Source organism: Ovis canadensis, chromosome 1 (genome assembly GCF_042477335.2).
Source record: "Ovis canadensis isolate MfBH-ARS-UI-01 breed Bighorn chromosome 1, ARS-UI_OviCan_v2, whole genome shotgun sequence".
Classification (NCBI taxonomy): domain Eukaryota; kingdom Metazoa; phylum Chordata; class Mammalia; order Artiodactyla; family Bovidae; genus Ovis; species Ovis canadensis.
Genome location: NC_091245.1, coordinates 210,385,515 through 210,411,859, shown reverse-complemented (window position 1 = coordinate 210,411,859; position 26,345 = coordinate 210,385,515). Strand labels below are relative to the sequence as shown.

The following is a 26,345-nucleotide window of genomic DNA, read 5'->3' as shown; positions in this document are numbered from 1 at the left end:
AGATTTGGACAGAGACTGCATGCATACTGGGGGACACGCACATACGTCGTGTGAGGATTAGAGTTATGTTGCCACAAACTGAAGAGCTACCAGAAGTCAGGAGAGAGGCCTAGAGCAGATCTTTCCCAAGTACCTTCAGAGGGAGCATGGTCCCGCTGACACTTCTTCTAGACTTGTGTGACAACAAACCTCTGTTTAATCCACTCATTTTGTGGTATTTTGTCATTGCAGTCCTAGGAAACTGATACAGAAGGTAATACTAAAGGTACTGGGATTGCAAGAAGTTACACATGCTTTTGACTTTTTTCCTCCAGTATCTCACAGATCTCTCTGTTATATGTCAGAAAAATCAAGGTGGAAGGCAGCTTTTGAGTTGGAAATTATGTTGCTCTCTCTGGTGAGTCCTTCCTTTGTGACTTAGTTCTTTCATCATGGGGAGATGCAGAGGGTACTGGAATCAAGATCTGAGAATTATGCTTTGTAGCTTTTTCCTAGAACAGCAGGAATTTCTCCGTGTATCCATTCTCATGGATTTTCTTGCAATTAGAGACAGAGGCTCCTCTGTATTTTTTCCAGAGGTTAGCTCAGTTTTGGGGCAGTAAGCTCCAGTTTCATAGAAAAGGAGGATTAAGCTGATCTGATAGGATCTGAACTTGTCCTGCCTAAAATGTACCAAGTACAATTTTATTTGCTTGACTACTCAAAGTGATAGTTGAATTTAGAAAATGATTGCTTTGATGTGATATAAAGAAAGTTACTGCATCTGTAAAGGGAAGTGTTGGTGTACTGTTCTCACCCGGTATCTCACAGTGATGGTAACATCTGTTAGAGCTTACATGGTGTTAGCACTTACATAGATTGCTTCATTTAATCTTCCCAAGTAACCTATGAGATATAGATCTTACTATTATTAGACAGATGAGGAAACAGTCTTAGTTATGCAACTTGCCCAAGGACAGAGAGCTGCTAAGTGGCAGAGCTCGGGTGGGAATCACAAAGTTTAACTCCAGAGACTGTAGGCTACACTCCCACATAAAGTTCCGCTGTCTTGTTTTAGTTACTCTTATTGTTGTAATTTTTAGCATTTCTTAAAAACCACAATTTCCTTCATCTGTGATTTTCCTCACTTACTTAAAAGTATAATAAAACTATGCCAGGAAGCAGCCAGCTGAGGACATGACGGGGAAATGAAACTTTAAACAAGACGGTCTGCAATTATCCTCTCCTTTCCCCTTTAAATTCTCTCCTGCAATCCAACATAACCTTTCTTCTTCGATTCTGGACATCATTCTTTCATCCTTATTTGAACAACATGCCTTTGAATGTGAATGATGATTGAATGAAATCAATGCAGAAAGGTTGCCACTGAACCAGAGGGTGAAAAGCAGTTTTTGAGTCAAATTTGTTGTGGCTTCAAAGTAAGCAGAACTTCGGTGACTTAGTTTTTGCATCCGTGAGAATTGTTAAGTGCAGAGGATGCTGGAGAAGGTGTGATTGATACACTGGTATCCTGTATTCATTCATTGGATGACTACTTATTAGTCCCTATACAGATAGTTTAGTTTGAATACATTTAATTCCAGAACAGTGTTCAAATAAATTCTTGTAAGAAGGTAATTCTTGGTTGCTTCTTACAAGTAACCCATTTATATGACAACAAATGAAATTGTCTCAATAATATACCAGGTCTCTAGGACATTTTAATTGTCATTTCAATCCACTTAAAAGGGCTGCCTATATTTTTATTTTACTAGACTTTCTCATACAAAATATTTCCATTCAGAACTTGAAAAAACCTTACTCTGAAAGAAACACTTTTGTTTTAAAGATTTCCTGTATGATGTGACTTGAGATGCAATGATGTAAATATGAAAATTGGCACTGAAAAATGATTCATTGCTAATAGTGGTACTTTAATGTTCAGCAAAATTGGTTGGATAATATCCAGTTGGCATTTCTTAAATAAACAAAAGTGATTAACTGCTTTATGTTGAAATAAAGTTTCATCTGGTTGCAAACATTATTCTCCACTTAAAGTGCATTGTGGAAAGAAGTGTGCATTTTTTTACTGTGAAAATTAACTACTTGAGGATAAGTTAAAAGTGAAAGAATTACCGGCTGTGTTGGACGTTACTGGCCTTGCTATTGCCTCCGATTTGGTTTCACAGAGAAAGTCATCGATGGAGGGACTCAGGAGGGGTCTGCTTTCTTGCTGTTCATTCACCAGCTGAGAACAAATGGAACACAGATGTTAAAGGGCTTTGTCAAAGTCCAGAATCAGATGAATTAAAATGCAGCCTTGCAACAAAATAGGAATAGCAAGCCTACCAAAAAATCAATCAATAAATAATGGGTAGGGGCAAGAAAGGAAAAAAATAAAGTCAAGGAATGGGGAATAAGCCTTTTAGCACTGTCATATTTTTGATGCAGCAAACTTTAATTTTTAAAGCTCAAGCTTTTTTTCTCCTCCTAGAATGGTTTCAGAATTATCCTCTTATTTCACTATGTAAAATATGACACCTATGGAATCATAGTTCCTGAGGGCCAACCTCACTTTTCACTTGGCCAAAAAGCTCTTACTGAGACCTGAAACAGTGGCTTCAGACCTTGAGGTGACACATTCTGGCTAGGACTGGTCCGTCAGTGATGTAAGAGCACACACACGCACTGAGATCCGCGTGTAGGGAATAAATGCTCTTTCTCTCCCTCTCTTAAAAAGCTCAAATCACCCAAAGGTACACAACCTCCCTTACTTTTCCTTGGAATTCTTTTATGCAAATATTTTGAGAAAGTAGAAAATATTGCTATGTTAACTTGATATATATATCAAATATGTATATATTTGTGAAAATCTGCATGTAAAGTAGATTTCTGTCAATTCAATTCAATTGGCTTATTCTCTAATTTAAGAAATCTTTCAGTTTGGTATTTATTAGGGCTCATTATCAGTGGCAGCCAACTATTTACTTCCAATTATTCTGCACTTCTTTGAATCCAAACATTCTTAAGTTCTGTTTCTATGATTAAGGGAAAAATTACACCTAAGACACACAAGTGGTTAGCCCCCAAATGAACTGTCCTAGTTTTCTGGGAGTTTCTATCTTGGCCTTTCTTAAAATGGGCATTGTCATCTAGTTTTCTACTTGTTATAAGAAAAAGATGTGCCAAAAAAATCTCTAGATTTTTGAAATGCTTATTTGCAAGGCTGTATTTTAGGAGACACATAAAATAACAAATGAACTGTTTTGAAGTATTGCCAAATCAAAATATGTTCTATGACTCACTTTCACTTCATTATTTCTCTGGCAGTGTTAGTGGTATTGTAGCTTAGAGCTTATGGACAATGACAAGAGACTTAAATAATGGTAAATATGGGAAGAAAAATGTAATTCTACCATTGGAGAAGGAGGAATATGGAAACATTTAGTGATTATTTGGGGATGAAAACCGAGAGGCACCTTTAGTAATTTTACACATTCATGCTATTAGCCTAGATAAATCTCAGATCTTCACTACAGTCTAAATTTTGACATAGCATTGGCAATTTAATTTTCATACATATTAATTTGTACATTTTATCCAGGGCTAAGAATTAATGCTCATTTTCTTTTGGTGTTAAAGTCACAGAGATAGAAAATTTTTGATTATTATAAGTTTTAATATTACTATGTATATGATGGGTTAGTCACCAAGTCATGTCCGACTCTTTTGGGACCCCATGGACTGTAGCCTATCAGGCTCCCCTGTCCCTGGTGTTCTCCAGGGAAGAATACTAGAGTGGCTGCCATTTCCTCCTCCAGGGGATATGTATAAAGACTTAACAGATTTCTGTCAATTATCTGAGGTCTGTGTTGGTAGTAACCTTTCTGGGGAATGCTCCTTTAATCCATGAATGAAACTCCTGAGCTTCTTTGCATTTTGTCTTCCGAATTTGAACCTTCTTAGATATCACCATCCTATTTAAATGATTTTTTTTTTAAATGTTGAGGGACTATGGGTCTTTCATGTTTCTGGGATAAAATATATTAGAATTTTTGTAAATGCCATGGTTAAAGCCAGCTCTTCTGAAAGTATGATTAGTTTTCCAGGATCTGTTTTTCATTTATAAGTAGTTCATGTAAAAACTGTGTTAACACAATTTCTTAAAGAACCATATATTAATGTATATTTCTTGGTAGAACTTGCCCTTTTAATTCTCCGTACTTAGTGTAATGAACCCATCTAGTAGGATATCACCATAGCGATGTGGTTCTGATGTTGCAACAACGCCTCCCTCTAGGCTGTGTTATTCTCATGGCTGGCAAGTGACAGCTAGATTCTGCTGTGCTATAAGCATCATGGAAGATGAAGGCCACCACCAAATATGACCCTGTGCTACACTCATAGAATTACTTGTAACAGGCTTACATTTATTATGTTGTGCATTCTGATCACTAGGTCTTATTGACCTAGGTTAAAGGAAAACGTGCAAAAACTCAATACAACTTTGACTTTAAAATATGTATAAGTATGTATTGTGATGTAATAACTCTTTGTCAGTCATTATTTCTCTGAAGAAGTCTGATTTTGTTGATAGAAAACTAAGAAAATTTATTCTCTTAGTCATGGTTTTGAGAAATATCAATTATTATGTAAAGATACATAGGTTTACATTTGCACAAAACTCTCCTTATACTTTTTATTTTTCACTTTGGATACAATTAAATTCCTTTGTAAATAAAAGGACTATTTCCAAATCACAGTTTTGTGAATAGACATGTGGAATTTAGACCTAGATTTTCTATAGTTTCAGAAAACCAGGGTATTAGATTTCTGTAGATACTTTTAGTTGTAAACACTGAAAAAATATAGTCTAAATTTGATAAAAGTATTCTAGAAAGTAAGACCTTTCCACATAAATATCTAAATGGAAAAATAAAGGAAAGGAGAGTTAATCGAAAGACTTGTATTTTTAGGCATCTGCTTTATCAGAGGTAATAGTATTTTATTTATTTACTGAATCTCTTTTCTTATTCAAACTTCAGGCTTATTGTCTAGAAAAAGAACTTCTAGCACTCAGATTTTTTGAGCATAGGAAGAACACCAAAGAGAATGTTGTTCAGAGAAACCCTAGACAGCCCAAGACTAAGGTGTGGCTTTTCCTTATAAGGTCTTTTTCATCCCTCCTGTCTTATTTGTGACCATATTTCATCCCTGGACTGGAGTTGTTACATCTGTCCCATTCTCATAATCGAGCTCTTCCTGTGATTTCCTTCCATAGATACATATCAAAGAGGAAACTTCACATGACTTTCTGAGTCTGCTTTTCAAGCTGGAGTACAGTTTAACTGTCAGGAAATGCTGAGCTTAGAGTAGGGGATTGAGGCAGGGCTCAGGGGTGAAGAGGATGAAGGGCCCAATTTCAGATCACATGGAAAGGTAATTTGGGAGCTGAAAGTTTTTTGGTTCTGATTGAGATATGGAAGATGAAACAGGAGATATCATGAAAAACACCTTTTCTTACAAGTTCTGAGGTCAGAGGCTATGTCTCTCATATTTATATCCTTCACAACTTTGAATAGAATGTCTTTATATAAAAGGGGCTCAATCAATGGCTACCAAATAAAAATCTCTCTAAAAAAGCCCTATTCTGAACTGTATCTTCAGTTGGATGAATTTAAAAATCATTACTTTATCCATATTTAGCCCTATTTAATTTTTATTTGTATAGATAAGAATGACTTTTCACATGCCCCTCTCCTGATTTTCAAAAAAAATGTATGGCTTTCCTGTGGTGACTTGAGAATAAGCTAAACTTTTAGGTCCTAAAGGAATATTGTAAATGAACTGAACCCCCCAAATAGTTCCCCTAAGCTTTACTTCCAAATAGTATACCATTTATTCTGTCTCTATTCATTGGTAGGATATAGGTTATTGACTTTCTCTTAGAATTACTTCCTTCAGTTTGCAAATACTTTATGAACTTACCTCATTTCATCCTTTTGGCACAGAGTATATTAATGTTATAAAATAATAAAAGGTGAGTCAAAAGGGTTCCTTTTTTTTTTTTTAATACTGAGTTGGAGTGATTCAATTTGGGTTCAATCAGATCAAACTGAGTTAAAATGACCCACTTCATTAGTTGCTAAAGACCTTTGTCTCAAATTTACATTTAAAATTTTCCTTTATTATCCTTCTTTGTCTTCTTCTCAATATTTAGATTACTTCAAAGGCCTTTCTAATGGTGACAGAATCTTATTTCTCTTTCAGAACCCCAGTCTATTGACACACTGTCTGGTAACCTTTTCCAGTGCTAAAGCAGTGAGTGCATTTTTACAGCATCTCCATGTTCCCACACTTTATCTAGTTTTATAACCTTGGTTCTATCTGTTTTCCTCCCTCTATACTATAGTCTCTTCAAAGGTAGAGACCTTATCTAATTAATTTTTGTGTCTCATTTAGAAATTTAATAAATGTTGGCTGATTTTATACAGCCCAACTGAATGGTGACTTGTACAAAAGAATGATTGCATGGACTTTCTCAATTTTGTACTGGGCTTGATCAACTCAGAGAGAGGCCAGTGGTCCTCAGAAATGTTTACTAAATTCCTGGCAAATTTTAAGCCACAAATCTGAGTCCATTTTTCTTCACTGTCACATCACTAAAATGCATGGAAACTTAGAAGTACATAAAGGAATATTTGCAAATGCGAGGCTTCTACCAGTAAGTCTAAAATGCAGAGTGAATTCTTAATGAGAAAAATTGAAATAAAGGCATGGACCTGCCTCATTGCATCTTTCAAAGCAGGACATGGACCAATGCAAATGTGAAGCCGGTGACACTTCAAGAAATAACACCACTACCTCAGGGATTTTAAATCAGAGATATAAATTTAGAGATTTTGAGGGAAAACTCTTACATGATCAATGGACATGGAAACAAAAGGAAACAGAAGTAAGATGATAGATGAGAACTTGCCTGTAGGAGCTTCTTGTCACTTAGAATTCAAAAGCTTATTGAACTTTTACACCTTCTTTGTAATTGTAGGTTGTAAATGACATATTCAGTCAAATACCTTCAACCTACTTGTGACTCAGTCAAAGCAGTCAGTTGATGTGACTAATAATAGCCACTCAGGACCAAATTGATTCTTATTTTATATCAATACTGTGTTCAGTGTTGAGCAAAATGCAGACAATATTACCCAGCTTTAATGAATTATTGCCTGTTTTAAAACTTTGTCTAAAAATGCATTTGCCTTAGTTCAACTTGAATTTCCTTAATATAAATGTCAAAAATTAAATTATTAAATTAAAATTAAATTATTATCTGATCTAAGGAGAGTATTTTATTTTTAAATACTGCTTGCTACTTAAGCTCCAGTGCATTAAAGATAGCTTATTTTGTGACTCAGGTCTAAGTTTATTTATCTTTAAATAATATATTGCTTAGGTGTTTCATTAAAAAATATAGAGCTAAAGTTTGTGATAGCTTATGTTACTAAGAATTAACTCCAAATTCAAATACATTTTTGGTGAGAAAACAAGATCTGTAAAGGATTCATTTTTCTATAATTTTACACTTTAGATTGATAATCTTAATCTCTTGTTTTAAAGTAAAATATTCTGTTTTTTTAAAACATTTTAGTACTTAAAGAATAATTTTAAGTTAAAATATCAAAGCTAATAAAGAACAGTTGACAAATATCTCATATTTATAATGTTGATTAAAAATCTGTAAAAATATACCAGTCTTTTTAACCTTTTTTAAATAATAGAAACAATAAGATTGCTTTGTTTTTATATAAATAATAACACAAGTATGTTTTCAATAGATCTTTATATATTTTGAAAATTCCTTTATTATTTGTACTCTCTTGATTAAAAGTATATGTCATTTGTTAAGTAGATTTTGTTCATAGTTTTGTAATTAAATTGTGTATGGCTTTATTAGTCCTATCCAAGATTAGAAATGTGTGCAAAGCCCATCAAAATAGTCTCCATATTAAAACTAAATTGACTCAATCCATTGAAAAGACAAAACAACTAAATCATTAATGTGTACTCTGTAAATATTCAGCCTTTGAAGGCTTTGTGACAGTAACTCTGCCACCTGATGGAATTAATTTATGAGCTAATAGTACTAATGGCCCTGCCCCGTCTCTTGTTCTATAATGGGTCCCAGTGGAATCTGCCTGTAAAGGATAGTCATGTGATAATTTTCAACTCTTTGACTTGCTCTAAATGCCAACCAACTGACTACAAATATTTTTCTGCCAGGATAGTTAGAGCCTTGTAAAATGTGAATTTATTCATGGGGAAATGAACAATTACTGTTTATAACTTGAGTAATACTACTATCAAAGTAGGACAGAGAATATAATTAAAGAAACTGTTTCAAGTTAGTGACAGAAAATCCAAACAAGTCTGTATTTAGCAATCTTGTATTTTTCCAATTAAGGACATTACTCTATCTGACACAAAATTAAATCAATATTGAAGTGGGGACAGAGAGGAAAACAAAGGCTGAATTAAAAAAAAAAATTCCCTTGACCCAAAGAGGTCTGCAACACATAGTTTTGAGACACAGCAGAAAATGAATTGGCTGTACCTTGCTAACAAAAGTATTCAATACCAGGGCAGGTGATTAAAATGAAAATTTCGAAGGTTCCTTATGAGAGAAAAGAATTCCCTAAAGCCACTTCATTCTCATAAAGAAGAATAAAAATTTTTCTCTGATACACTCAATCTTCTGGTACATAGTTTTCCCATCTAGACTGAAACTGAATTTATTTACTCTATTACAGTCTGGAGTACTACTGTTCAATGCAAATATAGTGAGAGCCTGGTAATTTAAAATTTTCTAGTAGCCAATTTAAAAACAGTAAAAAGAAATAGGTGAAATAATTTTAATAACATTTTATTTACTCCTGTATATCCAAAATATTATCATGTCAACATGTAATCAATGTAAAAATTATTCATGTGATGTGCTTAGTTGCTCAGTCATCTCTGACTCTTTGCAACCCCATGGACTATTGCCTGCCAGGCACCTCTGTCCATGGGGATTCTCCAGGCAAGAATACCGGAGTGGGTTGCCATGCTTTCCTCCAGGGGATCTTCCCAACCCAGGGATTGAACCTAGGTCTCCTGTATTGCAAGTGGATTCTTTACCATCTGAGCCATCAGGGAAGCCTTAAAATGATAGTTTACATTATTTTTCTTTGGACTAAATCCTCAAAATCTGGTGTGTATTTTATACTTACAGCATATCTCAATTCAGGGTATCCACAACCATGTGTGGGCTAGTGGCTACTGTATTGAATAGCACAAATCTTTATTCCTGAACTTTATTTCCTGCAAGAATTGATGGTTCACATATTTTTTCCCTTCAAACCTCTCATCAATACACATTTGTTTCCATACTGTTTGATTTAAAGTGTTAGTCTAGGACAGAATGAACTTAAGCTTCTATGAAGAGCTTGACATATTGTTTGCAAAGAATTACTAATAAAATGAAACAAAAAGAGCAATTCTCAGGGGTCAGACAATTTCTGAGTTCAGGTCACCTAGCCAACTCTTCTGTTTTGTTCAATTTGTTCAGTGTACTATAGATGACTTGACTGGAATATTCTTGGCTACATCTCTCTAAAAGAAATCCTAAGAATCACATAACACAAAAATGCTTCAATATAAACTACACTTACCAATCTGTGGAATGAACAGTTACTAAACTAGTTAGGCACTCAGTGTTTCAAAGACTCATTCTGTATTTTATCAATTATAATTGTCCTGAAGACATTATTGAGACAGCGGCAATTAGCTTCTGACATTTCTGAAATCTGTGAATGAGCACCAGTGATGACGATGAGTCAGTGTGTCCCGCAGTATGTAGCACTATGTCATAGGAGTTCTACAGGAGACACGGGACAGACATGTGTCAAGACACTAACACATTCACACAAGATAACGAGTAAGAATGTGGTATGGTACACAGATTGGATGCTGTGGTTGCCATGAGAAGTACTCACTTTTTCAGATCATTCTGCTGCTTTTTGGCCTGTGCATGCCACTGGTGCATAGCAGGGAAGAAGCCACTTGTGTGTGGTGGAAAAAGTATATCAACTAATAAAACCGCATTTGGGAAATAATTGTATCACAGCTGTCACAGGATTAATTTCACAAAATTATCAACACAATAGGTGCATTGCATTTTATGAATCAGAGCTCTTCATTTGCTGATTCATAAATGAGCCAGTATGCAACAAGAATATGATGCATCAAAGAAAGCATTAGATCATCTTCATGCAGAAAAATTGTAACTATTACTTCAAAAACAGTTAATGCAACATTAGACAGGGATTAAAGAAGGAACTTGGTACACACAAATATTCTGAATATGAGAAAATGGTAATAATCACAGTTTCTTTTCTGATTAAAAAAAAATCCAAATTCTTATTTTACATTAAATTTAGTTTAGGTTCTTGAGGTAATCTTGGACATTTGAAAAGGATTACTGGGCGCTAGAGCTTGGCCTAAATTCTGATGTCCTGAAATGATTTGTTGCAGCACACTTACGCCAACTGCAAATTTGGATAGGTCTCATCTACTGGTGAATATGGCTCTACCATTAGCCAAGAATTCTAGTTCTTGGCTAATAGTTCTCTACCTAGTAGTTCTCACCTCCCATAGCATTTACCTGAGGAACTGTGGACTGTATATTTTGGACATGGATTCTACAAAGGGCAGGAAATCAATGTAAAACTGTACATGTTTTACTATGTAAACTAACTAAAGAATGGAGGCCTTGGTAAATATCAAGCAAATTTCTTTCCAATGATTACTTGTGTCATTGGCAAGAAGTATCTCTTCTTTTGGATAAAACAAAAACCAAAAACTAAAAAAAAAACAAAAAAACAAAACTCACAACATAAGATTATCCCAAAGTCCTGGGAATCTTTAATAACTTTTATTATTCCATTTTGATGTAATATGTTATAATTTTCATTAGTTACAACATAGTGTTTAGAATAAAATAAAACCACACATGTTGGCAGCAGCTGGGGATGTGGTCTGATGCTATTCTAAAAATAAGTTGCCATAATTTAGCTTTTGATATAAATGCCTTTCATGAGGAATTTAAATGGACATTTTTCTAAATTGAGACATGTTCATATAATTGGAACTGAATCACTGCACTTACTATTGCATTATGGAAAAAAGAAATATTTAATATAACAATCTAATCTAAATTATAAGATAAATGCAAGTAAAAATATTTTGCATTTAAGAATTTAAAGCTGATAGTTCCACAGAGTGGTGATGAGTATATTATACATATGTATGTGGATTTTACAGGGTGTTTCAAAAGTCCCTGAGGACATACAGGATTCACTCTCGGCATGTCTTTGCATACAAATGCAAACCTTTTTCTATACTTGTTATAATAAATGCTGAAAATGGCCCTCATGTGCTTTTAATAGAGATGATATTTTTGTTGCCAAGGTCACCAAATAGAAGAGGGATCACAAATGCCATTTTCTGCATGGGGACTCAGGGACTTCTGGCTCATTCCTGTAAATTAGTCATCCACATAAATATGTATAGACAGATATGTAGTATGCATAGTCACAACATAAATATATTTAACATTTAAGAAAATTTAGATATTCTACTGGTAAACTGACATATGTATGCAATATAAGTTGTATTTATCCATAGGAATTTTTTTTTTGGTTGTTGTTGTTCAAATGTACCATTATCTTAATTGTACTTTCCCAAAGTTGTTAACAAGACTCCTTTATAAAGAAGCAACATGTTTTACTTGCACATACATTTTCTTTTCTTAACTAAAGTTGAGTAATGAAAATTAATATCCACGAATATGTAACTAAATGATGGAATTTTCATTTAAGTAATTTTGGTTCTCGTTTTATACTGTATAATTGTTTCATTGAAACTATGTTTTTTAAAAATTGCATCGAGTTAATGTTTTTTTTTTCTAGTTAAAAATCACAATATCTGATATATTAACATATGTCAGCTTCCTACAGGAACCCGAAGGGTCTGCCCACCTGTGATGTCATAGTAAGGAGGGGCTTTTCTTCAGCAGACTCCTCCCTCGGTATCTCCTTCATCACCATGGCAACAGCCTTATCTGCCGCCCTAGAGCCTTTCCCCTATAACAGTGAAATCAACAATGGCTTGTGTCAGGAGAAATCTTTAACTTATTATTTATCACAAGATATTCTAATGTTTAAAGAGCAATCCAACATAAATGAAGAGGTAGGCTGCTGCAAGTGAATCTTGAGGCTTTTGGCTGAGGAGAAAACACATGAAATCTGAAAAAAGATTATTTGTGAACTTTTTAGTTAGCTACTTTTTCACCTTTACAGCTGACATATTATATTATATTTAATTTTAACATAGTATTTTATATGTATAATATATTTTAAGGCAATTTACATGACATGACGGTTTTTTTAGTATTGATTTTAAAACACTATGGATTGCCTGTTATGTTCATTTAAATTTATTCCTGTATAATCTCTAAGTGTTTTAAATGACAGTAAGGAGTCTAGGATAGGGATTAGGATCAGGGTCTCACTCCCACAGAGAAATTTTGCTGGGTGGTCTCTGGAGTCTGTCATTTTGATTGGATCGGGCACAAAAAATAAATGTGTCATAAAACCTCTAAAAATTCTTCAGTAGCCTAAAGTCACAGAAATTCACCCAGCTTGTTTATTTTGGGGAGGTACTATGGAAAAAAAAATGCAACTCTCAGTGTTCTTGAGATCAAAAAATGTTAATAGAATTTTAAAAATGTCTTTTAACTGGAGAGTCTCATAAATCCACATGTAAATAAAGGATGATTAAGAATAGGGGCACTGAATATACTGATATGTACAATTTTTTGGTCTCACACAAACATAATTATGGACTGTAAGGGGTATGTTGGCTTTCTATGGTTTTAGTTTACCAGATTATTATGTTTTTGAGGGTAGATAGAGAATTAAAAAAAAAGAAAACAAAATATCACCTTCCCAGCCCAATTAGCAACATCTCATACTATGTAAAAATTAAATCATCTTTAAGCACTTTAAAAACAAAAACTTCCACTGTCTTTGGTCTGTGGGTAGAGCCTCCCTGGAGAAAACCTTATACTAGATACAATGTGAATATCTGTGTTGCAAATTTATGTAAAATACAGATGTAGCATACAGAGATACCATAGGCAAGGAAACAAAAATGGACATATGAGGGTCCCTTGTCTGAAAGGAAGTTAAGAGCTAGGGTCAATATTAACTCCAAAGATTAATAGTCTCTATGCAACTAAAAGGATAGACTTACATTATTATCTTTGGTTTGCACAGGGCTTTAAGTGTTTAGAAGGTAGGTTGACTCTAGGAAGCAGAACATCCATTTTTTCAAGCGTTGCCTTTCTAAAATGTAACCAGTGGCAGTTTTTATTTACCAGAACCAAGAAAAACTTTGTCTAGTTACTGCGTTTAAAACTGTGTGAATCTCTTTACCATGCTGAAAGCTTGTTTCTTTGGTTTGTTAACTTAAGAACTAGCATTATTGAAAAGTAATGTGTTATTTCTACAATATAATATCAACTATTAGAGATTTTATTGAGCAGATATAACAGCAATAATTTTAAGTGTTCTGAAAAGTTTATATGGCTACAATGCTTTGATTAATTGAATTCTGAAAGAATAAAGGGAAACAGTGGTTAACTGCATAACAAATTGGGGTACATAATGATCTCAGGTTTTTCCTTTAGTAAAGCACTGTCATCTTCCTAATATACATACAGTTCTGAATTCTGAAAAATGATTCATGGCACTGCTAAGCTATTTGACATGTTTTCAAAATGTAAAAATTACTTGGATAAAACATTATATAGAATAAGCTCAGTATGTCTTTATAAGCTACACTCATTTGCAAAGTTTATATAGTTTAACATATTTTTGCAGCATAATTTTTCAAAAGAGCAAAATCACTTGTGAAGAATTCTTTCCATGCTCCGAGAAGTGTAATAATATAGCAATAAACAAAGTGGCATGCTTATATTAAATTCCTAATATATTTAAAAAACATATCTAATGTTACAAGTTATAATTTAAAAAATAATAATTCAGATTCTTTCCTTGGGCTAAGAAAAAAAATCAATTGATAAGCATCTCAAAAAATTTCAGGTCAGTATTTCAATATACTATTTATTTGAAATGCTACCAATCCATAAACTATGTATAGGTATTTTTCACATGTGCAACTATAATAGCTAGAATTAGCAACGGACATGCCATTTCACTAAAACAAAACCAAACCAAAACAAAAATTAGTCCTTTCATGCTGAACTCTAGAACAAAGCAGTGGTCAGCTAGAAAGGATATATAATAAACACATGCGGTGCTTTTTATTTCTTGCAGAAAAACCCACCAAAGCCAGGGTCAGGTCACTTTTTTGAAGACAGTGCCACTTTTTCTTCAAGGTTACACCTACTACCTGAAAAAAGTCATGACACCCAGGTTAGTGCCTGCTAGCAACTTTGTTTCCTTTACAGCCTCTTGGCTTTTGAGTTATTACCCGATGAACTTCACTGTTTCAGAAGTGTGATACAGCCCCAGAACAGAGTGGGAAGGTTGGCTCCATGACATGTCCAAGTCATGTGAATGCACTTACATGTCAAAGCAAGATCCCCCCAGGTCATATTGCCACCTCTACCTTAAAAATTAAAATTAAGATTTTATCTTAAAATCAAGCTGTGTTATTTCTGACTTGTCCATTTATCTTGTGGGATAATGCTTCTAGAATTCAGAACCTGGCAGGTAACTGAGTTGGCAATTAATGAAATTATACAACTTGGCTTATCAGCAGCTCTCTAGGACTGACAGTAATACAACTGTGCAGGTTTTACTTTTCTTTTTTAAATTCAGTGACTTAAAACATTGTAAGAAAGAAATACACATAGTTATTCATATTTCAAGTTCAACTTTTAAAATATTACTACACCAAAAGATCAATATTAATCTGTTATTCGAAACAACTTGAGCACAGCAAAAGGAAATATATACTGACTATACACTCAAGCATATAGATGGGTTTAGATTACATTAAGCCAATATGCTTCTACATCATTCTAGCCACAACAGAAAGGAACAGTGAAACTTTGCAAGTTGATTATCATATCGTGACACCCTCCAGAAATTATTTCAGCCCATTTCTTTTCAAATAATACTTCAAAATCACCTTTTTCCGCTTGCTCATTTAATCTCTTGAGATATTTTTGACTGTTTGGAAAACAGTATCAGCATAAAGGGAAATGTCTTTCATTTTGTGTGATTGGCTAGAGAAAATTCTTTGATTTTTTTAAAGTTTCTTTTATCATTTTGTTTGTTCACAAGTGAAATATATAAAATAGTAGCTTTTCTAAGAAATAATAATTCTTGAGAATAATATTTTAATTTCTATTATAACACCAGGCATAAATGAAAACACAGGGAGTACAGTAATGACACTAACGTTTATTATGAAAACTCAATTTTGGCCCACTTCTGTGTTTTTAATATAGAATGTAAGAAACAGAGTAGATGGAATTATCCAGGCAAGAATACTGGAGTTGGGTGCCATTCTCTTCTCCATGGGAAGTTCTGACCCAGAGATGGAACCCAGGTCTCTTGCATTGCAGGCAGATTCTGTTACTCTCTGAGCCACCAGGGAAGCCCTAGAAAACACTGGAAGTTATAGAATCTTAGGCTGGATATCAGGCTGTGAAGGTATCAGGTATCCTCAGATGAGGTGCTGGCTCCAGGTCTGTGTTGCAGGGAAGGGATCTAACCTCTTTGGAGAAGCTACTGTGTGCTGAGCATGCTGCTGGGTGTTTTGCAAGTTTTTATTGATTTGATGTCATGAGAACTCTGTGGGGTAGATGATATTATTGTCTTTGCTAGACAGTTGCGGGCTTTGAGGCTCAGAGACAGTACAGTGTGATTTAGCCAAGGCCTCAGAGCTAATCCAGGATGGGAGCCCAGACCCACCTCCCAGCCTGTGTGCTTCCTTGCCTACCATTCTGTTCTCATCCATCTGGCTTTGTGAGGCGGAAATGGTCAGTAAGAATTAGCCACCCACAACTTCACTCATGAGCACATTTCTAAAAAATGTTTGTTTCTACTATTTTCATAGAAAACCAACCTAAGCATCTCACGTATACACACTTCTTTCTGTTCTGTAGATCTTTATAATAGAGATTTATAAGTTTTAGCATCTCTTTAATTCTTTTTAAATGCTAACTCAATGCCACTAAATGCCATGTTTACTAGAATTATCCTGAGATCTATTTTGGACACATGAAATAAAGTAATTTCAGAGTGACTCAATACATCATCAGCAATTTTCCAGTTGCTGCTACTATGGAATTTGTAACTTAAACATTATTTTTATCATTGTTTTAAGGATAAACTACAATCAGGTTTACAAGTATGAATGCACTGAATATATTTTCCTCATACATAACATATATATAAACAAATACCTGTCATTTGGATCATTTTAGCACAACTCTTTGAAATGAAATGATATTCAGTATTATATATCTCATAAGCTCCAAACCCTGGACTTACATGCACAAACTGGTCACAAAAAGGGTAATTTCTGATGGCTATTCTTGTTGCTTATGTGCAGAGCCAGAATAACCTTTTTTACTCACGAAGGTAAATGTCATGGAAAGTGTCATGCTCTCTTCAAACTTCTCTTTCAACCCAGGAAAATGTCAGAGCAATATTCCTTGAATGGTGGCGATCTCTGCCTACCACGTTATGTCCTTTCCTAGCTGTGTGTTCCTGTGGATTTCTTCCAACATAGAGTAGGGCTCAAACCATTCTATTACAGTAACATTTAACTCATTCCCTTCTTCCCCTGTCAACAAAATGTTTTGTAAATTTTAAAATTTACAAATAGAACTAAATCCGAACATATTGGTCAATTGTTGTTTCTAAATATCCCGAAGGAAGCACAGATCTGGATGTAAATAATTGGGAAGCACGGACAGAATTCTCTCTTTTCTTAATTGCTGACTCATGTGGAATTCACAAATCATAATGAATTCACCACTGGTTCAGTGATTTGTTTATAGCTGGAAATAATTTGATTATTGATTCTTTATTAAGGGTAGTCAAGTTGCAGTAAAGAAATTGATGCCTTTAGTTAAAATAATGTCACATGGCATTTAAAAGAAGGACATTTAGTTGATTCTCCATATCTTTCTTACTGTCTTTTTTGTTTTCGTTGTAGCATTGTTTTTTTCCAGATGACTCTCCAAACCATCACCTTTTCAATGAAGTCTTCTGGTGTGAATGAGGACTGATTCTAATTACGTTCTATGATATAACTCCGATGGGGATCCCCTGGTGGCTCAGTTGCTAAAGACTCTGCCTGCCAGGCAGGAGACCCCAGTTCGATCCCTGGGTTGGGAAGATCCCCTGGAGAGGGAATGGCAAACCACTCCAGCATTCTTGCTTGGTAAATCAAGAATTTACCAATCCCATGCACAGAGGAGCCTGGTGGACTACAGTTCATGAGGTTGCAAGAGTCAGACACAACTTAGCAACTAAACCACTACCATATAACTCCTGTATCTTCAGTTTGTGATATTTGGCACTTCTTGCTGTATGTGGTGTATGTGTATATGGTAATGGGAGAGCCATGGACAACAATCTCTTTAATTCTTAACCTCCACACATGAAAGTCCCTGGGTTTTAAGCTCTCTGCATGCACACTCATTGTCCTTGGCCTGACTGATTGCTGTAGGGGGTCTTCATGACTTTTATAGGTCCTCAAACTTTTGCTTTAATTGGACACTTTTTCCATAAAAAATGTAGAAGTTTGTATTTTATGACTAAGCTATATCAAGAAAAACATAATCCAGACCAGATTTGTTATTAATATTACAAATTCCTTATTATAATAGTCATTTGAGGGATTCTGGTTTTTAAGAAAGATGAAATGAAAGTATTTTTATGGTCGTTAGGAGTATCTTGGACCTTCTGAACTGTGTGCACTGTGCCTGTTATGTCAGCTGACCCTGAGTTACTGTCTTCTCAACAGCCGGGGTGCTGTCCCTGGAGCTGCTCTCTCTCCCACCTCTGCGTGGCCCATTTTGGTGGCGACTGCTTCCACCACCCCCTTATCACTTCCATCACAGCTGTTCCTGCGCTAACAGGTCCCCTAACCACCACTCTTGCTCTTACTATTCTTATTAGCATTCAAAGAATCTCCCCTAAAAGCACTCAAAAATCATAATGGGTGCCCAATCAGTAGCTCTTATCTCGTAGTTCTTAAAACACACTCAGAAAACTTGGAACATTTAGTCCTGAAGGAGTCCTGGCGTGTAAAACTGATGGTGACTCTTAAACTATTGTCTCTCCACAGAAAATTAGGCCTCAGCACTTTAGTCTCTCCCACCTCAGAGTGTCTTCTTGACCATCCAAGAGTACTTTTGAGGAAGGGAGTCAATCTCTTTTATTTAAAAAAACAAATCAGCCTTCAGTGACCGGAGTCACCAATCAATTCCAAAACACTCCTTGTCATTGTTTCTAATTACACTTAGGAAAGGGACTTGGGTGCCTTGAGGAACAGAATTGCCCCGTACCCAAAATTTCTGAGCTGTACATGCAGATTAAGCTTCTCCCGGGCGCCTTGCTATATAATCCTTCATTGAGAAAAAAGGTTCTGTGACTGTTTTATCAATGAAACTACCTTGTGTGAGCAAAGGTGGTGTTTGTTTCTTTTGAACTACTTGCATTATTTGGTATAGTGATAAGAGACTCCAGTTTACTCAGTATATACAAGTAACTATTAAAAAGCTTTTTAAATTATTTAAGATATTGAAATCACATAATATGGCCAAGTTTGACAGAAGGTGATTTTGAATTGCATAAAAAGTCTGAATTAGACATTTAAAGAAATTAAAAAGTTTCAAGTATCTAAATAAAAATTCATTAAAATTAATAAAGTGTTGCCAAGTAAAGATGCTTAAAATCAGCTCTGAAGGACAGGTAAGACTTCCTTCTAATTAATAAGATCTATTTGCTCACAATTTACCATTTGTTTGTTCTCTGGAGAAGATTAAACATTCCTCATCTCACTCCCACCTTACCCCCAGGCTTATTTACTCTGCTTAGCAAGCTTTCTTGACAAAAGGTCAAAGTCACAACATTTAGTTCCCCCGATCATCTATAACAGTTCTCAGTTAGTGAAGTTTTATTATTAGGCTTACTCTGATTAATGTTGCTCTAAATTATTTGGAACCTATTTCACCTTAATATTGAGCTTCTCTATGATGCATCTGCAAGCATCTTTTGCTACCTAAAGTGGTCTGGTCTAGAAAAATTGTTTTCTTTTGACCTTGTTGACTTTATGCTGAGGATGACATAGTAATACATATTTAATAATTAAGAAGTAACTGTAGAATGTGGTGGTAAGTTTTCCTTTCTAGTATGATAAATCCCCAACTATATTTATATATAAATATAATTTTATATTTATATAAATATATTTATGCTTGAGAAGCCTTTGATGATTATGTGAATATGTAACCAAAAAAATACAACAGTAATCAGAGGGTTATATATGTGTATGTATTGGTTGCTCATTTGGGTCTGACTCTTTGTGACCCCATGGACTGTATCAGGGATACAGTCATCTGTGCATGGAATTCTCTAGGCAAGAATACTGGAGTGGGTTGCCATTCCCTTTTCTAGGGGACCTTCCTGACCCAGGGATCGAACCTGGGTCTCCTGCATTGCAGGCAGATTCTTTACCATCTGAGCCACCAGAGAGGGTTACCTTTGTTATTTTTAATTCATTGTAAAATACCTCAGGTGGTTTGCAAAACTTTTTGGGGGGGGGCATGTATTTTTAAGTAAAATGACTGAAAACATAAAATCCTAAAGATTATTTTGTTATTTTTTTCTCTTCAAATACAAGCACTCCAGACTTGTATCTGATGTGCACAAATGGATGGATGTCCAACACTTAAGAGAAAGTAAGGTGTTATGAGAATCATACATCACCAGCATGGATAACTGCTTAAACTCTGCTGAATCAGTGGTGTTTTAGGGCATAGGGGGAGGTGAGAAAAGGTCTATTCCTGGAAGAGGTTAGGGAAGAGGTATTGAGGTCTGGTTTCTAAGTGTTTGTAATTAGCCAAGGTGATGTCCTGTACAAGACAGTAGAATGTGGAAGACTAGTGGGAAGGAACTATGTACATGGCAGGAACCATGTACAAAACACTGATTTATCATTTCTGTCTTTCCCATTTATTCTTGATTGGAAAGTTTTCCAAAGTAAATATAATGAATAAGAATCCCTGTAGGTAAATATGTGGTTAAGACCATGCAACAGTTCCCTTGAACTGATTACCTATGAAACTCTTTTTCTGTTCAGTGATTAGATGCATCCCCCAACTTCTTGGGCTTTCCTGGTGGCTCAATGGTAAAGAATCTGCCTCCAGTGAAGGAGACACAGGAGATGAGGGTTTGATCCCTGGGTCAGGAAGATCTCCTGGAGGAGGAAATGGCAACCCACTCCAGGATTCTTGCCAGGGAAATCCTATGGACAGAAGAGCCTGGCGTGCTACAGTTCATGGGGTCACAAAGAGTTGGACACAACTGAGCACATACACACATCCCACCTTCTTGCCCCTAGTAAGTAAAATCTATTTCCTGTGGCTCAGACAGTAAAGAATCTGCCTGCAATGCAGAAGATGTGGGTTCAATCCCCGGGTTGGGAAGATCCCCTGTTGAAGAGAATGGCTACCCACTCAAGTATCTTTGCCTGGAGAATTGCATGGACAAAGGAGCCTGGCAGGCTACAGTCCATCAGGTTGCAAAGAGGTGGACAGAACTGAGTGACTAACACTTTCACTTTTTTTTTTCCCAAGTCAAAAGAAAGAATTCCATTCCTCTACCAAATTGGAAGCCTTTAAATGTTGACTGTTGTTATCTTAGTGCATAGAAATTGAATCCCACCTCCTTTAAAAAATAGATGTAATTACCATATGGTAAATGTATTATTACCAAAGTTTTGAATTTGAGAAAGCAAATTTATGTAGATGTCATGAGGTAGAATTGCCCTTTGTCCATTTTTCTAGAGAAGGACTAGTAACTAGTGAACTTGAATTCCCATTTATGAATATTTCAGGTAAATTCTATATTTTATGAATAAGAGCGGTGGGCTTGGAATCTGACTATGCAGTAGCCTTCTTTGTAGCTTTATTCATTTTCTGGCAGGTGCGAATGTTTTAACTAGTTTGTTCTCCAGTCACCAAATGCCCCAGTTTTGTTGGGATAACTTAGGAAAACTAAATTACAGAAACTAGGTTAAATTCACAAGCTACTAGCCAAAAAGTTCTGAGCTAAGGTACTCCATCTACCTGACTTACCTGAAACAGCTCTAAGAGACAAGCTGAGGCTTTCCCCATTTCTGTTCTAACATTATGGATCAGACTGTAGCATCTCTGCTTATCTTGATAGTCCTCTGGGGGTCATAGGCAATATGTGAGTTGGCTCCTCCCTAATGCCTTCTGGTTCCTTAAAAGGGTTAACAGTCTTTCTTACTCTGTGGAGAGGAGCTAGGGAAAATATGAAGAGGCCTTGGAGTGGGGATCCCCAGTCACTGAGTGTCCATGAGGTTGACAGTGTATAGAGCCAGTTAAGCCTCCCTGGTCAAGGGAAGGGAAAGAAGGATGGCCATGTGGCATGTTGGCACCAATACTGGGGCTGGAGTCAGAATTCAGAAGTTTCAAATCTCAGCTCTGCCTTTTATAAATTATTCTCTCTAAGGCTTCATTTTACCTTCTGAAAGTAGGATAGAAATCCTACCTCGCTACTTCATAAATTTGTGAGAATTCAATGAGAGTATGTATGAAAGCACTGTCACAATGCCTGGCAATGGTAGATATTCGATAAATATTAGTCATGTATGGATGTGAGAGTTGGACTATAAAGAAAGCTGAGCGCCAAATAAGTGATGCTTTTGAACTGTGGTGTTGGAGAAGACTCTTGAGAGTCTCTTGGACTGGCAAGGAGATTCAGCAATCCGAAAGGAAATCAATCCTGAATGTTCATTGGAAGGATTGATGCTGAAGCTGAAACTCCAGTACTTTGGCTACCTGATGGGAAGAACTGACTCATTTGAAAAGACCCTGATGCTGGGAAAGATTGAAGTTGGGAGGAGAAGGGGATGACAGAGGATGAGATGGCTGGATGGCATCACTGACTTGATGGTGAGTAAGCTCTGAGAGTTGGTGATGGACAGGGAAGCCTGGCGTGCTGCAGGCCATGGGGTCGCAAAGAGTCGGACACGACTGAGTGACTGAACTAGACTGAACTGTGACTGCTGAATTCATGGACTCTTTGGTCTAAGTGTCCTTATGAAGTAGGTAGCAAAAGATACAACATTGTGTTTGTGAGATTCATCCATGGAGTAAGTAGCAATAATTATTACATTCCCTCCTCTGTATAATGTTTCATCATCTGAATATACCACAATTTATCTATTCAACTGTTGATGGACATTTGGGTTGTTTGTAGTTTTTGGTTATTTATAGACAACAGTGGAATGAACTTGAGTTCAGATGCCATAAGGAACAAAACAAGGGCTGTAGGTATGAAAGTAGTAAAAGTATTTCAGTAACAGCAACAGAGGCAGAGGATAATCACAGTATGGATAAGAGACCAGGGTTGGGACAACCCAAATCAAAAAGGACTAATAAGGCACAGAAATCAAGGATCCAATGCAAGACTGGGGTGCTGAATCTAGCCATCAGGGATAATGAGAAACCAGTTTCTAAAGAGTTGAGATAATAACTGTTACGGTCTGAATTATGTCCCTCCAAAATTCATACACTGAAGGCCTAACCCCCTAGAACCTCTGAATGTTACAGTATTTGGAGACAAGATCTTTATTAAAGTGGTAATTAAGTTAAAATGGAGTATTGATGTTAGGGTAGGTCCTAATCCAATATGATCGGTATTTTTATAAGAAGAAATTAGGACACAGAAGGAAGGTTATATGGAGACACTGGGAAAAGACAGTCGTCTATAAGCCAAGGAGAAAACTGCAGAAGAACCCAATCCTTCTCTCACTTTAATCTCAGAATTCTAGTCTTCAGAACTGTGAGCAAATAACTTTCTGTTGTTTAAGCCACCCAGCCTGTGGCACTTTGTTATGGATTCCCTAGTAAACAATTACAATAATGAAACAACTCCCTGTGATTACAAAGTAATCTTATTTTTATATTTGAGTAAACTGTTTAAAAATATCCAAAGACAATTCAATTACAAGTTTATTTTATTTTAAGCCTTCTCAGTTAATTTCTTCTGTGATTTCTAATCTGATCAAAAAGACTTCTTAGATATGGAAAACTAGAAATGCTAAACCCACGTGGCCAAAATTGCCACTTTGGTGATATCCCATCTGGGACTATGACCTAAGTAATTGTCAGGAAATATTGCCTAAAAGAAATTCAGATGAAGACTATGCCTGGAGTGGAGTGGTCAGCCAGTGCCAACAGGTGTTGTGTGTTCATTCCCAAGCTTGAATTGAGCTTCTAGCCACATGACCTCAGATTATACATTTAGAACTTCTTGAAAAGAATTGTCTTGTGAAAAACAAATTTCTTTTGATGTTGAAATCTGAATGCTTCCAAATTTTTAAATTAATTCCCAATTAAAAGTTTATTAAATTATATAACTTTTAGAGACTTCAATTAGATAATACATACATCACCTAAATATCAATATATAATGGTTATGTACATAAACAGAATAATTGAAAAAATAAAACAATTGGAAAATAATATGTATCACAGATAGTTTTTTTAAAGGTTCTTGCTAATATATCTCTGCAGCTTACTGTGGGGGTAGAGCTTACAGCTTGTACAGAATGAAGATGTCACCTGGGTTGATGTCCACAGGGACTTTAAATGAATCAGGATCCCTGGAGAGCCTGATAGTCTTTCTAACCGTCTACTCTGTAACTCACACTTCTATTGTTATACAGATGATATACTAGTTCAGTTTGCTGAGAGGTCAAACTTTCCAGCTAAATCATAGTTTGATTAATTTCAAATGTAGGACACATAATTATATCAATAGATAAATGAAACTTGCTCTTGAAGCTTCCACTTAAGTGCTTCTAACACCGCACACAAAAATAAACTCAAAATGGATTAGAGATCTAAATGTAAGATCAGAAACTATAAAACTCCTAGAGGAGAACATAGGCAAAACACTCTCAGACATAAATCACAGCAGGATCCTCTATGATCCACCTCCCAGAATACTGGAAATAAAAGCAAAAATAAACAAATGGGATCTAATTAAAATTAAAAGCTTCTGCACAACAAAGGAAAATATAAGCAAGGTGAAAAGACAGCCTTCTGAATGGGAGAAAATAATAGCAAATGAAGCAACTGACAAACAACTAATCTCAAAAATATACAAGCAACTTATGCAGCTCAATTCCAGAAAAATAAACGACCCAATCAAAAAATGGGCCAAAGAACTAAATAGACATTTCTCCAAAGAAGACATACGGATGGCTAACAAACACATGAAAAGATGCTCAACATCACTCATTATTAGAGAAATGCAAATCAAAACCACAATGAGGTACCACTTCACACCAGTCAGAATGGCTGCGATCCAAAAATCTGCAAGCAATAAATGCTGGAGAGGGTGTGGAGAAAAGGGAACCCTCCTACACTGTTGGTGGGAATGCAAACTAGTACAGCCACTATGGAGAACAGTGTGGAGATTCCTTAAAAAATTGCAAATAGAACTACCTTATGACCCAGCAATCCCACTTCTGGGCATACACACCGAGGAAACCAGAATTGAAAGAGACACATGTACCCCAATGTTCATCGCAGCACTGTTTATAATAGCCAGGACATGGAAACAACCTAGATGTCCATCAGCAGATGAATGGATAAGAAAGCTGTGGTACATATACACAATGGAGTATTACTCAGCCATTAAAAAGAATTCATTTGAATCAGTTCTGATGAGATGGATGAAACTGGAGCCGATTATACAGAGTGAAGTAAGCCAGAAAGAAAAACACCAATACAGTATACTAACACATATATATGGAATTTAGGAAGATGGCAATGACGACCCTGTATGCAAGACAGGGAAAGAGACACAGATGTGTATAACGGACTTTTGGATTCAGAGGGAGAGGGAGAGGGTGGGATGATTTGGGAGAATCACATTCTAACATGTATACTATCATGTGAATTGAATCGCCAGTCTATGTCTGATGCAGGATGCAGCATGCTTGGGGCTGGTGCATGGGGATGACCCAGAAAGATGTTATGGGGAGGGAGGTGGGAGGGGGGTTCATGTTTGGGAATGCATGTAAGAATTAAAGATTTTAAAATTTAAAAAATAAAAAACTAAAATTAAAAAAAACAAAACAAAACAAAAAAAACAACCTCTCAATCCTCTCTCCCACTGCATGCTTTGATACCATGAAGGTGAAAGCCTGGATCAGGAGGACAGCCAGGTAGGCCATTCTGGCTGGTCAATGTTCTAGAGGTTTTGGAGTCAATATTTACCTTGTGCCTAGTCTCATAGCCCATTCTCTATATTACGTATTTCTTTCTGTAGAGTTTCTCCTTCAACTGACAAACTGGGACAGGAAAGAAATAGTTGTCAAGTTTCGAATTTTTCTCGGGTATAATTCCACCAAATTGCCAAGTTGTCAAGTTGCTAACCCAGCAGTGTGTAGCAACATGGCTTTACACATATGTGGTTATTGAGGTTAGTTAGGTGTGGTCTGTGTTGACAAAGCATGGGGTATGAAGTTGGAAACCCAGGGTCTGAGATATAGAAACAACATTTTGCATTTTTGTGTAAGCTAAGGCTGAGAGCTTAGTTTTCTCAGTTGGAGAGTAAGATTAGTATTAATAACTGCCTCACTGACTTTGCAGGGTTTTTGTGATGATCAAATAGATAACATGTAAAGGCGAGTATTCAATATGTACTAATAATTTTATAAATCAGTGAAATCCCATTAGCTAAGTAAATTATTTTCTACATGTACTTTGGAGTCTACAGTATCTTCAAGAGCTATTTATTATTTTAAAAGAATAATTTGATAAGGCTACACTGTAATGAAATGAAAAAATTAATGAACTTCCCCTAACAATAGGAAAACAAAGCAAGTCTAGATCTGGCCCATTAAGGTAGCAGTTGCAAAATTCCAAGGTACCATTAGATTGCTGATGAATTCACAGACTGTGCTGTGTGCTCAAAGGCTGACAAGTGTAGGGCCATATTATGAAACCTATTCAA

General features: G+C 35.8%; 1 protein-coding gene across 15 annotated transcripts in view; it reads right to left on the bottom strand.

The window, feature by feature from the left end:
* The window catches only part of PEX5L (peroxisomal biogenesis factor 5 like), a 284,291-nt gene that overhangs the window by 120,570 nt on the left and 137,376 nt on the right, over positions 1 to 26,345 (bottom strand). For 7 of the 15 annotated variants that reach the window (XM_069559558.1, XM_069559480.1, XM_069559499.1 and 4 more), the window contains 2 exons: positions 12,054 to 12,158; positions 2,116 to 2,227 (listed from right to left, as the gene is read on the bottom strand). In XM_069559558.1, the coding sequence (XP_069415659.1) occupies positions 2,116 to 2,227; positions 12,054 to 12,158 (217 nt within the window). Of the gene's footprint in view, positions 1 to 2,115; positions 2,228 to 12,053; positions 12,159 to 14,424; positions 14,486 to 26,345 lie in introns of those variants that run through there. The other 8 variants (XM_069559537.1, XM_069559531.1, XM_069559565.1 and 5 more) reach the window with 2 other exon arrangements.